The sequence below is a fragment of the Dreissena polymorpha genome, chromosome 1, assembly GCF_020536995.1.
Source record: "Dreissena polymorpha isolate Duluth1 chromosome 1, UMN_Dpol_1.0, whole genome shotgun sequence".
NCBI classification, from domain to species: domain Eukaryota; kingdom Metazoa; phylum Mollusca; class Bivalvia; order Myida; family Dreissenidae; genus Dreissena; species Dreissena polymorpha.
In genome coordinates this window covers 43,159,570-43,178,384 of record NC_068355.1, presented here as the reverse complement: position 1 = coordinate 43,178,384, position 18,815 = coordinate 43,159,570, and the positions used below count along the sequence as shown (strand labels likewise).

Below are 18,815 nucleotides of genomic sequence, written 5' to 3'. Positions count from 1 at the left end.
GAAAGTCGCGAAAATATCGTGCGTAATGACACTTTGCGTTTTTCGGTTATATTTAAAAAAAAAACACAAACAGCGAAATAATAGTTCTGTATCAACCCACATGCTTCGTGTAAAGAATATTATTATAAATAAATGACACATTCATGCAAACTATCTTATAGGAAATACTCATGGCGTAAAAAAACAATAAAATTAACAACAAAAGTTGGAAGTGAACACTAAATGATACTGATGAATAGTGATAAGTTTGCTTATCGAGGTTATTATTTTTTACCAGCAAAACATATATTCTATGATATTCTGCTTTTCTGACTTACGTTTGAAAAGGTAAAAATAAAAGGATCAATACAATAATATATATCAAACATATCATATCTTAATTCTGAGCTCCGAAACAAGGGACGCTCAAATCAATTTGAGCCTTTCTTCGATAATGATCATTTTCTGATTTATGTAAACTATAAGAAGAATTTAGGCTTAAGTATGATTAAATGTTATTGAGTGTTTATATGCTAGTATTAATTGTGCACACGTATAATACTGAATTGCTTTGAAGAGAAACTTTGAGTAGCCTATATATTTTCAGTCTATTAGACTATGAGACATATTTTCTAATTTAGTTTTTCTAAAATATCATATTTATTATACACATTTAATTGTGTCGAATGTGTTAGGCTTGTTAAGCTTACTATTTACTGGACTGAGGTAAAGAATGATTTAAAAATACACGATTGGAACGAACAAATTCCCTATATATAAGTGGAAATCATGCATTCCAACATTCTTTCTAATATTTTCTTTGTTTGTTAGTATAACCGATCAGCAATGAAGATCTTTCCAAATAATCAAGAGGGCTCGAGTTTGTATTGCAGCGCAGAAAACTGCACAAAGTTCTTGCTGTATGCGGAATATCACGGACACGTCCGATGCGTTCAAACACCAGGTTCCTAAAACTCGTCTGGATCCATTCAAGATGTTAGATCAATTTAAATGCTCATTAAACCATTGGCGATGCCTGTTTATACAAAGTTGCACATGTATGCCTGTCTGTTCAATAACGTTCAATAATAGGTAAATCGCATGGCGACGCATGGGTTTGATTGCATTTCAACCGAACTACAACACACTTTTCCGTGAGTTAACTGAATCCAGAACCAGTTCGAATATCATCCAGATTATCAAAGCAATTGTAACAATATATTAATTTGATTATTTTATTTCAACTTTTGCTACGGCTAGGTTTGTTTTACGAACAGAGGCCGTCATGATATGTTCATGTGGCAATGCCATGGTCACATTTACTTCAGGTTCTAAACTTGTGAATCAATAAATCACTGGACCGATCAAACCAAAAGAAATTCAATTGACCCTGTAATAATAAATTCCAGATCTCCCAAGCCGTGTGAAACTCAAGATGGGAGAATTACATAACCACCTATACTACACTCGCGACTAACCACTGATGTGTTAGTTCGGGTTACGAAGTGTTATGATTACGCAAGTATGGGTGCAGAAAAAATGTATACACAAGTGTTAACTGCAAATATGCCACTAATTTCTTCACAAAAAAATCCTCGTGATGAAATAAAACAATCTGTTAAAGTCATTTTGGCTCCATATTTGCATCCAAGAATTGCGCCATGCACACTTGAAAATGACACCAAATCCGCCATATGTTAATATTCCAGTATAGAAACAAAACAAAGCGAAAGTTCATACACGAACACAGCCGTTGCGATTCCAAAAAGAAAATCAAAAGAACAAATGACACATAACAATTTGATAATTTTGAAGAAGTTTTGTCACCTGGAGCCCTTTATGTTAATATTAGTAAAGTAAACCGCGATTTGGAAATAATACCCGTTGGTAGAGCGGAAGCGAGACAATTCACCCCCAAGACAATTCACCCCTAGGAGACAATACACCCCCTAGACAATTCACCCCTGCTCCCTGGACAATTCACCCCCAGATATTGTTTGTGTTTTCTTTTGCTGTTTGTTAAGGATTTAGTAATTACGAATATCTGTTGTGTGTAACTAAAGTCTTTGTTTGTCTGTTTTGACACTTTGATAAAGCCTCGTCAGGGGTGTGAATGCTTGATTGTAATACCCATTAATGGCACGCTCCCAACCAGATCAAACTTCCTTTCTTTAATTAAGGTTTTCTTATCAATTAAACCATTTTTTTTTATTAAATTAATTACCCCATATAACATGAATAAATAAGTAATTGTGATGATGTAAAATTCTAAGAATTCAATGAAACTAATTTATCGACTTCAATATTTGACAAAGTACTAATAATAAAAAAGTAGTAACATAATACTATTATTTAAAACAAATGCACAAATATAATACAAACTACTTAATTTATTTCAATTTTATATGTAGAAACACAGTTTATAGAAAAATATAGTGGTTGAATTGCATTTGACAAAAATCAAAATCTCATCTTTCATTTACATACTACATTTATTATTTTCACGTCCAAATTGTGCTGCAAATTCAAAATTATAACCCTAAAACATGTGCTCACAACTTATTTTCAAATATGACAAAAGCAAATGACAATAAAATCTCATATACAAATATGGGGGTGAATTGTCTTGGGGGTGAATCGTCTTTGGGAGTGAATTGTCCAAGGAAATCAAATTCTGGGAGTGAATTGTCCAGGGGGTGAATTGTCTGACACCCGGTAGAACAACAACATCATCAACAATAGGCTTTGTAGACATTACAAAATATACGCGAGGCGGTCAAACGCAAGAAAACTATGGTTATACAGTACGTGGGGTGCACAAATGCTTCAAAATGTGTTTTCACGAAAATATTGGCACAGCTAATGTTACGCTGAATCATCATCTAGACGAGTTTCTTAGAGGGCATTGCTTCAAAGCGTTGTGTGAAACCGTGAATGTATGTAGCATTGAACAGAACACATTGATCAAAATTGTTGTAAATGGATGGAGACGGAAACTTCAACCCAACACCCAAAGACTTAATATAAATATGTGACAACATTTTTGAAAACAACATATACACAATCCAGGCAATACATTAAGTGTTAATTAATCATTGCAACTACATGAACCAATTATACACATGTTTTCAATTAAATGTGAAGTAACTTTGGACATATTGTGGGTTAAAGTTACAAGCATACATGTTAAAAAACCCATTAAAACGAACGTATTGTGTGAACACCTGCGATTGACGGATGGGTTGCGTCCAGGATGACGTTTGATCTCCGCTTGTTCATGAAACTTGGCGATAACATATGTAAGCGTACTATCCCGGCACAGTTTGATAACCAGTCATATCGTCAGAAGAACTTCTGAATAGTGGACCTTAATTTTAAAAATGGCACAGATAATCGCGTTCGCCATTTAATTCAAATAGTTGTTACGGCATTATTTTCAAAATCTTGTTTGATATCAAAATGCCGGCCAATAACGATAACCAGAAAGGGTGTCTGAAGCTCCAATGCATTATGGCCTTTTAATTATTCGACGATTTCGATGTAAACTCCAGTGATATCACACTGCCTTGTCACCATTACTTTCGGTGACAAGCCTTTAACCAAAAAATAGCTTCAAAGGTATATACAGCAAAAATAACAAGAAATAGACAGATTTACCGTTCACTTTTTGAAATAAAAATGCAACATGCATTATTCGTATTTTCAGCAGTAAATCACCCAATTTAGCCATAACGTTGTTTTAATTTTAAAAATTGAAGAATTTGCATTAAAATTGCAACTTATTTAACAACAAACATAGCTTATATGCTATATTAAAACAAATTACGTTAGAAAAGAAATAAAACGCATCGCAAAAAGTATGCGTTGTCGGCAGGATTCGAACCTGCCGGGAAAGATCCCCACAAATTTTGGTCTATTGCCTTAGCCACTCGGTCACGACAACTTCACAATAGTACCTGCTAAACAGGAAAAATGCTCTTCAATCTTCAGAGAAATCGCGGGAAATCATTACAGATGCGCTACCTTAAAAAAGACATAACGTATACAAACATTAAGTTCATATACTTGAAATAATTGAGCTATCATATGTAGCGGTAACATGTTGAAGGTATGTCATAAATGTATGTTATACAAAGTTTACTACACAAATATGATGAGTCATGGACCTTAAATGTGCACTTGGGACGCATCGGTCGTTCGTGCTATAGCCATAGGGCAGATATTGCCGATGTAGCGCCAATACGGACCCATGGCAAACCATAGCATTGAAATAACCATTAGATACTGCCATAAATCACAAGCATATGCAACTTACAATACACAATAATTGAACCAAGATTTACAGAGAGTGATGGGTCATAATATTTACATCATGTATTCGGGACGTATTTAATGTTTAAGTGTTACATTTGCATAACTTTTTTGATTACATAGTTGATAACATGTATTCGGAGAATGTCGGTTTTACGCCTGACCCGGATGAGCTATGTATTTATGCACAATTTATTTTTATAAATCAGTGAAGCAGTCAGTCGTAATGTATGGCAGATGTTTTGATAAGATTTTGACAGTAATTGAACCACTAGTTTTAAATAAAATGAGCAGACGATAGGAAATATAATAGTGAACGATAATATGGAACAATATGAAATGTAAGATGCTTGCATTTTTTAAATGTAAGTATACAGCTTTTAACTTATTTAAATTACAGTCATATGTTAATACTATGTTTTGTAATAATTGTATCCATGGCGCCTCATACAATTTACAAAATAAGTAACACTACATTTGACTATATTCTTAGGCTCGGCATGATTAAATCACCAAATGGTTTCATTTACCGTTCTAAGGAGCAGACACCGGATTAAATAATGCATTGTGTTTTTGTGCACTTTGTTTTGCGCGGATGTTTATGTCCGACTAATGTATATGACATTTCATTTTCCTTTATTACACTTTCAAATGCTATATTCATGAAACGATTGAATATAATTTTTTACGCAAACTTACTGTATCATGTACACTAACAAACGGCAATGAATTGTAATGCGTATAATACAAATCATACCCTGGATGAATACGTTGTATGGCGGTTTCTCAGTAGGCGTGTTCAATCAGTTGAATACATAAAAAGGTAATGAAAGAATGTGTACACGTTTAAACCAACTCGTTCTTTGTGACATACAGATAGACTCAACAATGTGCAAGCCTGGTTTTGCATCTACCGTGAGTGTCAAACCAAAGTGTATATTTCGTCACAGTTATTATTTTACATCATGTGGACAAAACATGCATATTCATTAGGACAGTAACATAGTTTGACAGGCTAGAACTACATTAATCTCAGACATATGAACAACATCACGATGGCGTCATCATCAACGAACGGTAGATACACCTATGAGAACACTGGCTCCATAAGAGACGTCTTGTCCGGAAGACGATTCTCACTTCCGGCCGTCGTCAGGGTAACCCCGTCGGACTATGAGATCACGAACAGCGACGACTTTCCAGGAGATGCGGAATTGTTAATCGACAAACTGGATCAAGTAAAATACGCTAGAATTAAAGGTAAACAGTATAAAGCCATAAACGTGATGGAATCTTGTACAGATTAAATATGTGCTATATCTCGTGTGTGGTTCCCATATGGAACTTCGGCAGCGTGCTCATTAATGTTTCATCGTGTGTCAATATTTCAACCTCCATTAAACATTGAATGCGACAAAATATTTTCGCCGCGATAATGTAACGCGGATATGTTCGTTGTATTCATCACATTTATATTTATTGTGCAGTGCTCTTTTTTTAAAGTATCTGTGCATCGTCTATTATTACAGTGAGAATACGGGTACAACAACTGTATAATATTGATAATATCATGGTAGTATTAAATATGTTTTTTAAATATATTATTTGCCAACAAATATGTATTTGATTTTAGAGACTTTTTATAAATGTATAATGATATGATATTATTATATTTCTATTAAAACAATATTTTAATCGTGAAAAAATTACTACCTTGTGTTACGTTATTCGTTGTGTCATTATAAACCATGCAGATAGAATTGAGGTAAATATGTTAATAACAATTTCATTTATCTGAAGAACTTTCTAACTCATATACAGTGATACCTTTTACCAAAGAAGAGCGAGTGGTAGCCTTCAAAGGTTCAGAGTTTGTACGTCGACGTAGCGAGCTTGTTGGCAGGGAGTTCTTTCTACCGGCCGAATATCACGGACATGTGAGATGTATACCCCGACCCGGTTATAGAAAGTCTTTCACAGCAATTAGCCAGGTGCGTTTACAAGTATAATTTTGGTCGTCTGATTAGTCTGATAGTACATGGACTTCAAATTATTATTTGTTGATATGATATATTCTAGTATTATTGTATATGCACAAATAGACGTTCACGATTGCTTTCAAATTGATGAGATTAATCAGTCGACACTATAAAATTGTTGGGAACAACAGCATTAAGCCTTTGGATTCAGATTAGAATTGCCGAGCGCTTATTTTATTTGAATCGCCAATTTAATGTGAAATACCGTTTCTTCGAATCCAAAAATGTTTCATAGTGGCAATGGTTGGGATTTATTTTTATGATATTGGGTTTATGATGAAATATGGTAACCAATACAATGAAAAAGAACTGGTAAATTCCCTTCAGTACCCATTTTAAGTAAATCACACATGATTCATGAAGAAACAACGCACCGTATACTAAAGGCAAATTATAAACGCTACGTATTTGCTTTTCTCTATCAACCGTGAATAATATACACGGTTATCGTTAAGTTTGACAATTTTACCTTCTTATTGTACACCTGAATAAGAATATCATACAAGATATTTTCAAAATTGATGTACCATGACACACACACAGACACGATTGAAAGTTTAAGTCAAAATAACTCACAGAGGAAACTTTAATATATTTCAATAAAAAAAACACATTAAAGAAGTAACAAAAAAACACAAATAAATAATACACACAATTAAAATGTAAATTAAAAGGATTTCAGTAATATAAAAACATTTTGAGTCCACTATGTGAAAGCAGTTTTTGCTAATCTTATTACAATTCATGACTTAATTAAACATTATAAATTACATCTAGGAATTGTACTTTCAAATAAATGTATGCTCATTTGAGACGGTGTTGTTTAATTTAAGGAACTGGTTTTCCATCAAATTTCATCAAACTGCGGATGTATAGTCGACACACATAATAGACATACACAAACAAGAGAAAGTTATAAAAAGGAAAATTAACAAAATTAATCCCTTCAACCTCAACACAATCTTAATGCTCTCTGTAGAGAACAAACTGTCATTTACATATTGCCTAGCTCTTTTAACGTTTGAATTCTTCTATTACAATCATTATTATTAGAGTACAATATTGTAACGTGTCTTCGACCGAGCGTCGGTCTTTATAGTATGGTTCAGGCAATAATACAAAGCACAATACAATAGTATATAATTTTCCTTAAGCTACCTTGCTTTATGATTGGTTATTAATACAATAATTGGTTTGGAACTGTAAATCAAATGTAATCAAATGCTATATTCATATGACTTCGAACATCACTATTTACGCTTTATGACTCCGAGTCTGTGTGACTCGCTACCCTAGGTATGGAGCCTTGTAGTGTTGTGTGAAGGTATGTGACTTATATATCAACTATTAACGACCCGGGCTGCTGAGGGGTAGGAATCCAGCTTCAAGGCTCTCAGAACGTTTGAAGAGGATAGCCAGTCTCTATGTGCCCAAAGGCCCTAATGTATGTTAATAATATAATTAAATTACCTATTTTCGTGATGTTAACTCGACGAAGTCGGCAGTAAAACTGACTGTTTAGAGAGAAAACGCGCTTATATACTGTCTTTTCATGCGGCGTGACTCGGACATTTCCATAGTGATACAGTTGAGATCTACGTAATAGTGGTTTGACTTAATTATAAAGCATAATAATGAGGTGCTGGTCTTTATCAACGCAAATAACATTTATTAAACTAATGGATATAAAAACAACATACAACGATACATTTCTAGGCATATTTTCAACAATGAATTAAACGCCAACAATGCTTACCGGAAATCAATGGACGCTTTTAATATATTAACTAAAAGAAACAATTTACCCAAAGGAAAATGAACGTAAGTAAAGAACGGCGGTAGGTTAAAAATCACCACATTACCCACGCCTCCGATTTTAAGCGTCCCGCTTATTCATGTATTAATAATATATATTTTTTAACAAAATAACATGGCAAATCAAACAGTCTCAAACGAACAACAATAATTAAAAAAAACATGATACTCTATAATACTCTGTAACAGAAATATGCACTTTACCTAAGTGTCAACGATTAACAAAAAATAAAACAATCATATTTCACAGTCTAAGCAATGTGTTGCACTGTGACATGGATAAAGAATGACTGCCTGTCATAACATGTATGCCCGCACACATTACACCCCCAAGGCTTCCATTGGTATGGCAACCCTGGTGGATGAAGAACATTGCCATATCCTCAAAATATATGCCACAGAAATTGCACTTGTGCAATTTGTTGCACTGACATGCGTTTAGCACTTGCACTGTGTCTCGTGTCTGTGTCCCCCTTTCAGCAACGATAATTGCATCCTGTATACTCTTGTTCATTTGGACGACACAGTCGACTTGAACGGCATTCTCTCTCATATAGTTACCTTCGGTTTGTCATTCGCTCGAACGCCGCTACTGCGCAACCACTTACCAGTCTCCACCTTATCAACACCTCCATACTGTTCATCAAGGTTTTTGGTTGGACAACTGGGTCCAGGGCGTTCGGACTCCGAACCTTTAGCTCGCTTGACCGGCACTTGAACAGGAGTGGGGGCCGTCCTCTTCCTAACTGTTCTATATAACTCGAGGTCACTATCTTCGTCTGTAGAAGAGCCCTTCTATTCCACACTTACCTCGGAATCTGAAGCCCAATCACTTTCACCGGGATCTTCTTTATCATTCACTGTACTCGCGCAAGCACTGGCCGACTCAGAACAACATCCCTTGTCACTGCCCTAAGAGACTTTATCGTGCCCCGTTCGGGCATAATGTCGTTTAAGGTATACGATCTTAGTGACGTTCACTCCACACTCATTACATGCGATTCTCTTCAAGGCACACGTCATAATATGGTCTCGGAAGGTCACCGTACATCCTTTTTGCGTACTGCAAACGAGGTGCTAGTACTTGCGGTAGTCTTCGTTTTCGCCATGGTCCTCCTTTTTGATCGAGCAGGACTCATGCTTTTAGCAAAAAAATCACAACCGTTCACATATATCTTCACATCATGTCGTAATCCAGGCCATTAATATCGCTGTCTAATCTTTTCAAAGGTTTTCCTAATACCAAGGTGCTCTGATGCCTTGATACCATGCATGTGTTTCAACACAACTCGCCTTTGTTTGAACGGAACGATGACTTGCGAATGCACATTATTGGTCCCAAACACATTGCATTTCCGCACTACTAAGTCATCTCTGACTTCGAGACGCTCCCATTGATTTAGTAGTGTCTTAAAGAAATGACTGCATTCTGCAACGTCAGCATTATAAGGTCGATCATTATCCAGAATCCACTGCTTCAGACGTGAAACATCTGTGTCAGCAATCTCAGCTGAGACAATTTCTAATATTTTATCAGTATCCTGGGGTTTCCTCTGTTCGATGATATCCATGGTAAGTTTCACCTCTCTTGTGTCAGGACAATATTCACCGCATTGTCTAAATTGCCTCAAATTTATATCATCAGCATTTCCATGCCACCGCCGTGGTCTGTGCTCGATCTTGAAATCATACGACGCCAGTGTGCTACCCGCGCATCCTGAAACTACTTTGCTTCTGATAGAACACATTGCTCCATTAATACATATCTGCTCGGACGCCACGTCAATATTACAATGATACTGCTTGAAAAGACCTAACATGATTTCTCCATCAATGTCAGCTACTACCGTCGTGATCGGGTAGGTTTTTCCATTAATGCGTAGGTTTAGCGTGGTTTTACCTTTGATATTAAGCGGCGTTCCACATGCCGCGAAAATGTCCTTTTTAAAATATTTGAGTTCGGTACACTTGCAACTAAACATACTCCAGGTCTGTGTTGACATCATCGATAGTGTAGCTCCTGTGTCTATAAGACAGCTTACAGCAGAACCATCGATGTGTGCTGTTACGAAGAATAAGCCGGCCCCATTGAAAGTGGATTTCTTAACGTAACCACCCTTGTCACCTGTACTTTGGTCCTTTTTATGTGACGCATTCCTGTTTGACCTTTGGCTATTGTTATACCTGGGAACATTAGTACGCCTAGGCTTCCATCTAGGTGTTCGGAAGTTATTGCGTGGTCTATCTGAGCTCGTATTCCTAGGTTGAAATGACCTCGGGACACTATTACTTTGTCGTTTCCACTCACGGAACTCGTTTTGTAATTGTTGAATTGCAGACTGTAAGGACTTGAGGTCGTTCTGATGTTTGATCTGGCTATCGTCCTCTGCAGTTCTTGTTGCCAGCACCTGACTTGAGGCAAGGTGCTTTTGCTCAGCTTTGTAGTAGGCTTCCATTTCGACTGCATGACGCACAGCATCATTCAGACTCGATGGTCTAGCCTGTTTGGTGCGTATCCTCAACTCTACGCTATGTTACGAATCTACAAATTGTTATTTTGCAAGTGTTTCTCTAACATCGGCTGGGGCAGTAGGGTAAGCCAAATTTGGCAGCCTTCTGATGTCCTGCGCTAGTTTTGACAAGTTTTCCGATGCACGCTGTTTTCGTTCTCGAAGCTGCACCCGGTACAATTCTGTTTGATTGGGCGGCTGAAACCTTTTTTTGCAAAGCTATTACAAGCTCTATATAGTCATTGCAGTTTTTGGACAAATTCCCAAATACACCCTGTGCCTGACCTCTCAACGATACGGCAAGGTACAATCCCTTCTCTTTTTCAGTCCATCTGTTCAACTCTGAACAAGCATCGAAATGCGCTTTAAAATCGGACCAGGATCCGGAACCATCATATGTCGCAGGTCTCATTATAGCGGTACGCGCCTTGCTCGGGGTCTCCGCCTGGGGTCGCGATGTACTCCGTCTTTTGGTCACATACTTCGGGGTATCTTTAGTATATTTCAGATCTGGTGCTCGAGTATGTTCCGAGGTTCATGGGCTAGACGCTTCATGTTGCATACCCGCACCTCGAGACAGTCTATTGCGGTCGGTCGACCCTGTGTCCATGTTATCCATTTCTAGCTGTAGCCCGGAGATCTCACTTTCTATTATGTGCCTCTGGTTTTGTATTCGAAGTTGCTCTAGCTCTTCATATAACGCATCGAGCTCTCGGTCTCCGCCTGACGCCATACTGTTGCTGTGAGTACTGGATAACGGTCTGATATCCTGCTATCCCACGCCGCTGCCACCCAATTTTGTAACGTGTCTTCGACCGAGCGTCGGTCTTTATAGTATGGTTCAGGCAATAATACAAAGCACAATACAATAGTATATAATTTTCTTTAAGCTACCTTGCTTTATGATTGGTTATTAATACAATAATTGGTTTGGAACTGTAAATCAAATGTAATGAAATGCTATATTCATATGACCTCGAACCTCACTATTTACGCTTATGACCTCGGGTCTATGTATGGAACCCTATGCCTCGGAACTATGTATGGAGATCTATGCCTCGAGACTATGTATGGAGACCTATGTCTCGGGACTATGTATGAAAACCTATGTGTCGGAGCTATGTATGGAGACCTATGTCCTCGAGACTATGTATGGAAACCTAAGTCTCGGAACTATGTATGGAAACCAGCTTCAAGGCTCTCAGAACGTTTGAAGAAGATAGCCAGTCTCTATGTGCCCAAGGTCCCTAATGTATGTTAATAATATAATTTAATTACCTATTATCGCGATGTTAACTCGACGAAGTCGGCAGTACAACTGACTGTTTAGAGTCAACGCGCTTTTATACTGTCTTTTCATGCGGCGTTACTCGGACATTTCCATAGTGATACAGTTGAGATCTATTTAATAGTGGTTTGACTTAATTATAAAGCATAATAATGAGGTGCTGGTCTTTATCAACGCAATAAACATTTTTTAAACTAATGGATATAAAAACAACATACAACGATAAATTTCTAGGCATATTTTCAACAATGAATTAAACGTCAACAATGCTTACCGGAAATCAATGGACGCTTTTAATATATTAACTAAAAGGAACAATTTACCCAAAGGAAAATGAACGTAAGTAAAGAACGGCGGTAGGTTAAAAATCACCACAATAACACGTGTTTTTATTAAAGGTACTACAAGACATGCCAAGGTATGTGAAGGTATGCGTCGATACGCAGTCGTGCCTAACTTCCGGTGAACTAGACTTAGGACCGAAGGTTTGCAGTGGAACAGTTTTGTTACTTCGCAAAATCTATACAGTAAAAGACAGCATCTTCAGATATTTAATATGTTCCGTTGGTGAACAACATTTTCATTTTCGGGAAGACCAACAAGTCAAAATGGAAACCCTAGGCGATGGACAATTACACCATTGGTCAGAACTCGAAAATCTTGCCATGTTACCCGTATGTGTTCAGTTCGAATACACGAATCCGAATGAAATCGTTTGCAATGATGACGAGGCGGCAGAAACTCTGCTTACCATTCTGACGGGACCGATTGAGGTGACACAGTTTGTGACCTCTGATATGTTGCTGGGATGGATATCTAACGGCGAAAATAAACCGTGCACAAAGGTTGTGTTATTGCGTAAAACGGCACGTGATGTCACGATGTGGCCCAAGGCCAATATGAACGACGGCGAAGGACTGGACTATATTCATAAACACTTCGGCCAATATTCTGATACTCAGTGGCTTCGGAGCAGCATGTATGCGTTGAAAGCTGATGTAGCATACAAGGAGAGATTCGTTTGGTTGAAAAGATCTTTGTCAAGCGGTATGTTCGGATTATATTACAAAAGTTTAATGGACGTACAACAAAAATAAACTAATGTTAATAGCGTAGACTGACTGCAAATGAGATGAGGTAAAGAAACCTAATTCAAAGAAAATGGATTTCGTAATTAATATATTTAATCTTTGGCAGATAAATATTGCTTATTACAACGATATACGTAATGCAATACTTTAAATGCATTGTATCAGTCGACTAAACCAGAACTGGCTGAAAAATAAACGATCACTACTACATTTGTAGTATTCGCTGTAAAAATTATGTCTCGTCGAAGTGTCACCCTTTTAAGGACCGTTGTTTTCGAGACCGTCTAATTTATTAATAGATTGAGAATTTTATTTTAGCTCGATTGCATCGAAAGCTTCAGGCTTATTGAAACGCTCTCGAGTCCGTTTCCTGGAACCAGTACGGTGTGCCTTTATGGGAGATCTAAAGAACGCTTCCACTGCGGGGATCGAACCCATGACCTCCCGGTCGCTAGGCGGACACCATATCCAATACACCACGGCGACTTCTATTGGTCTTTCAAAATGACGAGCGCTTGTTTTTAAACCAATGAAACAACAGGGACACATGTTTGTTCTTGTTCGCAGACTTTTAAGCTTCATGAGAATAACATGACAATTTCTGATACGTATACATATATTTTTATTTTAAATGATCTATTTTATAACGCGTGGGTCTCTGTTAAATGGAATTGACTATACTTTTCTTTGAATTAAGACCGCTAAAAGTGACTGTAATCTTAAAATAGCGTAAATGTAAATGCGTTACAAGGTCGGTGTAGCTGTTATATCATTAGTCTCCTTCGCCTTGACGTAAACACCAGGAAATGCCACCAGGAAGCGTCGCTTGTTCCAGAGTTGTCTGGTAGGTGGTGCTTGTCATATTGTGAGTAATAAAATGTTTATTATATTGAGTTACAGGCCCCATAGTTGCTAGTCCGATGCAAAGCAGTTCAGAAACACCGACCAACGCAGGAAAACGAATAAGTAAGCATTTGCAGCACACATGTATTTTTCAATAAATATCTGTAGTACACTGCAATCGCCTTTGCATAATTTGGAAACAAAGTAAAAAAAAACATACTTCATGATTTCAAATTATATTCTGGTTTTATATGAACGTGTTTGTTATTTAAAAAACATAACTTTGACCATTCGAGTTTAAAGCTATGAACGTGTTTTTATAAATACATGTTAATGCTTTCTATAAGTTAAATTTATATTAAGTATTTAAAAATACGTTATGGAGAAGTTTAGTTGCTGACATAATGGCTGCAAAGTTGTTTTATTCATACGTGAAACGTCAAGTACAAATAAAACCGAGAGGAATTGTTGAATTCACAGAATCAAAACCAGTGGCATTAATTCGACCGTCGTTTCGACCTACGAGTGCACCAAAACCAGTAAGTTCTTGTACGTGTTCCACAAATAGCTAATATCCTCAAATACAGATTATTATTAAAGTACAGCTCAACTCTAAAAGGGGCTGTTTTCTGAGAAGTATGGTTTTTATTTTTGTTCCTAACATCGACAACTTTAGGTCATGCAAATGATATATCAAAATAAGTATGCACGTTTCTGATAAATAAAACAATTAGTAAGTGTTACGTATTTATATTTTCATTCGAGTAATTTTTGTAGAGACATGTGTGTAGCGGAGATCGACCATCTTCTACAGAATATGTACAGGTATGTACATTGATTTGTTTTACTGACGTAATTACATGTATATATTGTGTTTGCCTTCAATGTGACAGATTGTGGTTTTCGATTTCGGTTCCATATTGTTTAACAAAAGAGTACATGGAGTTATTTCAACACATAAATGTTAAAATATGTATACTAGTACGCGAATAATACATGCGTATTATATTAGGACAACATAATAGCATGTTAGAATAATTATAAAAGTATTTTTTAAAAATGCGTGTGATTACATAAACTTCCGATATATCCATGGCGTCATCTTAGGGCGGCATTGCAAACAACGAAGCAAATGAAGGAGACCCACCATTGTCACCAAAACAAGCCGATGATTCTGAACATGACGAGGTTTGCATTATTAGTAGGCTTTTTAAGAGACATACTCGGTGTATTGAAATACGCATTGCTCGCATACTTCATCCGTCGATACCAATTTACGTTGAAGACGATGGTTCATGTTAAAAAAGTTTTTAAACAATATTTCATTATTTCCTTAATTTACGAGATCAAAATTGTACAACGGCAAACAATTAACTTAAAAGCGTTACCTCAGTTTTATTATTATAAAAAACCAAAACCTGACCTTACACAATACGCAGCTTGTTTTAAAACGTCCATGATTTTTTTTATTTTAAAATATTATCAATATAACGCGTTTCATTTTCAGAAAGGCACTAAGTGGATGGAATGGAAAAAGAAGATTAAGGGCATTCACGCCGAATTAATGTCGTTTGTACAAAAAAGATCCTCGTCGAAAGACGACTTCTATCTCACATGCATATTCGATGAAACGGAAAACGAAAGAGATGGAGATATTTCTACAAAACTAAGCGTTTCGGAACCGTTTGAAGCATTAAATGATCCACTCGGCAATGCATCTGAATTAAACCCGCGAGGACTTAACGTTCCCGACCGAGTCTTGGACTCTAATGCACGCATTTTGAAAGTTGAAAAAGCTGCAGACATTCTTCAGTTACAAGGAAATGAGGCTTATATAGTTGTGAGTGAAAACGGGAACTCAGAACCAACAGAAACGCATTTGGAACCGACCCCTTGCGCACATGTAAAAACTGACAACAACGTTTTCGCAAGTGCGTTGCCAGTGTTTACGCCAACTTCGCAGAAAGCAAACACAGAACAAAAGTATGTACTATCCGAAGAACACAATCTGCCCTCTCGTATGGACTGGGAAGCGAACACAGGCGACTGTGTAAATACAGGCGACTATGTAAATATAAAGGGAATGACAGACGCCTCATGTAATATGAACAATCCCATCGCACCGCACCACAAGGATACCACCAGAAATCAGCATTTCTGTGACACTAGAGATATAACAGGAATAGAAGACCTCTTGAGTGTCCAAACACAATCACTGAAACCACCTGTTAAGGATTTAAAGATACGTGAGCATGAATGTGATTACACAAATATTCAAAAAATGGAACAGCACACATATCTTCGAATACAAAATTTTAAACCATCTATGTTTCAAAGACACACACATCAAAGTGATCAAACACGTGTTATGTCAAGATCTCCATGTCACAACCAAACGCGCATAGATTCGTTACTTACAGACAACCAATCAGTGCAATCTCATGAAGGAACTAGATCTCGCTTAAAAATACCAGCCATTCCACTTAAAAAGCAAGATTTCCGAAAATGAAAAGTTGGTGGTTATCATAACTAAGCGATGAGCGCTTTGTTTTAATCCATTTATGACTAGCATCTAGAAAAAAAGGTCTTGGCAAACAGCGTAGACCCAGATGAGACGCCGCATAATGCGGGGTCTCATCAGGGTCTGCGCTGTTTGCTTATAAGGAATTTCCGTAAGAAATATTCTAAATAGAGAAAAAAGTATACTATACATCCCTAATTTAGGAAATAAATTGATACAATTTAGAAGGATGGGAGAGTCCACTAGGAATAAATGGGTTAAACAACTCTGAAACAAGTCGAGTTAATCAACAAACCTAAACAAACATCCTATCGAACCGACTCCAAGCTGTATACGCAACAAACGAACAGCTGCTGTTTGACTAGTGGACTCCAGAATAAGGGATATTATGAGCCTTGTTTTGAGAAAACTGGGCTTAATGCATGTGCGTAAAGTGTCGTCCCAGATTAGCCTGTGCAGTCCGAACAGGCTAATCATGGACGACACTTTACGCACATGCATTATGCCTAGTTTTCTCAGAACACGACACTTATCATTTCGCCGGAATCTCAACAAATTAAAAAAGAACGAAACGGCAGAAATTTGTCAATACTTAAGTGACGAAAGTGCATGACTTCCTACATACAATTTCGACAATGTTCATTGTTTGATACATAGATGTATATGTTTTGATTCTTTTGTGAAATTTAAAATATCCATTCTTAAAGGCAAAAACAACGTTCACGAAATTGTGTGCATAATTTAGAAATATGTATTGTGCTATGTTTTTGAATTTATTTGTGTTACATATATTCTTAAAATCTGTAAAGTTTAAATAATTTAGAAGTGTACATTTAAGCAAATACCATAACAATACTTGGCCTTAAATACTCAGTTTCGAGCAGGAAACCAGGTGTATACCATAATAAATGTTGATGCTTTCTAGAAACTATTCGTTTATATTTTGTATATACGTACACATTAAAACTTGTAATGAAAACATAAGCATCAATATGTAAATAGTTTTTCCTAATGTATATATTATATGTTAATGTTAGAAAATTAAATGTTAAAATCAAATGTAGCGATTAATGTGGATGCATGAGTAATACATTTTTAAAAAGATTTACATGTACAATATATCTGCATAAACTGTCTCTTTCATGCAAGGTATCATGTAAATCGCATATTTTCATTTTTAGTAGAAAAGTCTGTTTGATTGAAAATAATAATATAAGTATAGTCATCATTTTATTGGCAAAGCACTTAACGTTTTTATTAACTGAAAATGTTATGTCTTTACATCAAACTAAAGCAAAAATAATTGACAAATCAATCAATTCTTTAGCGACAGACCAATTCTACGAAAGCTCCAGAGCAACCATGATTTGCTCAAATCTGTACCATCAATCTGTTAAGTTATCCTTTTGATGGCAAAACACGTAACGTTTTGTATTTATGTTATGATATAAATCATCAAATAAATTTTCTTATAGACTAATAAACACCAAAATTCTGTTTAAAAGTGAATTTCTAAATAGATGGCATTTACCGGTACACAACACGAGTAGCACTTTGTTTGTATTTATGTCAAGCAAATGTTTTAATTCATGTGTTTTGAACCGAAAAACATCATGTTTGTGACTGAGCTTACTTATTAAATATAAATTACTTACAAATCATGATCGGAAATATGTTATATATTAAAAAATATGGGGTTGTCTGAATCTATACGAATGAATGAAACTATGGAAAAGAAGGATACATTCTGCAAAACTGACAGACTGCTTTGATTACATAATTCATTTTCTGCTTTGCGTCTCGTATTTCGAGATGACTGCATGAACATTGCAATCTTTTGATCTTGGACGATTGATTATCGTGTACTGATGTTTACCTGAAATCATCAATGTCAATAGTGTCCAGCCGAAAGATAGCAAAAAACTCTGCTTTTGGGGAACGCCGTTTATGCATATTTATGCTTTCGAAGAATAGGGAGTATATTGTTTTGCACATGTCGGTCGGTCCGTCGGTCGGTCGGTCGGTCTGTCGGTCGTCCCGACCACCAGATGGTTTCCGGATGATAACTCAAGAACGCTTAGGCCTAGGATCATGAAACTTCATAGGATTATTGATCATGACTGGTAGATGAACCCTATTGATTTTCAGGTCACTAGGTCAAAGGTCAAGGCAACAGTGACTCGAAATATTAAAATGGTTTCCGGATGATAACTCAAGAGTGCTAATGCCTAGGATCACGAAACTTCATAGGTACATTGATCATGACTGGCAAATGACCCCTATTGATTTTCAGGTCACAAGGTCAAAGGTCAAGGTCACGATGACTTGAAACAGTAAAATGGTTTTCAGATGATAACTCAAGAATGCTTAGGCTTATGATCATGAAACTTCATAGGTACATTGATCTAACTGGCAGAT

The 18,815-nt window shown here is 36.5% G+C and overlaps 1 protein-coding gene across 3 annotated transcripts; it reads left to right on the top strand.

Annotated features, from left to right (window-relative positions):
- The first annotated feature begins 4,506 nt into the window (after positions 1–4,506).
- LOC127878434 (uncharacterized) lies at positions 4,507–17,889 on the top strand. 3 transcript variants are annotated; one of them, XM_052424961.1, is made up of 9 exons: positions 4,507–4,631; positions 5,327–5,550; positions 6,112–6,281; positions 12,341–12,989; positions 13,934–13,999; positions 14,357–14,415; positions 14,654–14,701; positions 14,984–15,064; positions 15,384–17,889. In XM_052424961.1, the coding sequence occupies exons 1-9, from the start codon at positions 4,615–4,617 to the stop codon at positions 16,383–16,385; spliced, it is 2,316 nt and encodes a 771-aa protein (XP_052280921.1). In that variant the 5' UTR covers positions 4,507–4,614; the 3' UTR covers positions 16,386–17,889. The 3 variants fall into 3 exon arrangements, with proteins under 3 accessions (XP_052280921.1, XP_052280928.1, XP_052280934.1); XM_052424968.1 differs by having other exon boundaries at positions 4,519–4,655; XM_052424974.1 differs by having other exon boundaries at positions 4,562–4,655; positions 5,297–5,550.
- The last annotated feature ends 926 nt before the right edge of the window (positions 17,890–18,815 follow it).

Excerpts from the sequence above, each read along its gene's own strand:
- LOC127878434 (XM_052424961.1), top strand. Across the intron at positions 5,551-6,111 it reads AAAATACGCTAGAATTAAAG|TGATACCTTTTACCAAAGAA; the intron begins GTAAACAGTATA and ends ACTCATATACAG. Across the intron at positions 14,702-14,983 it reads CTTCTACAGAATATGTACAG|GGCGGCATTGCAAACAACGA; the intron begins GTATGTACATTG and ends GCGTCATCTTAG.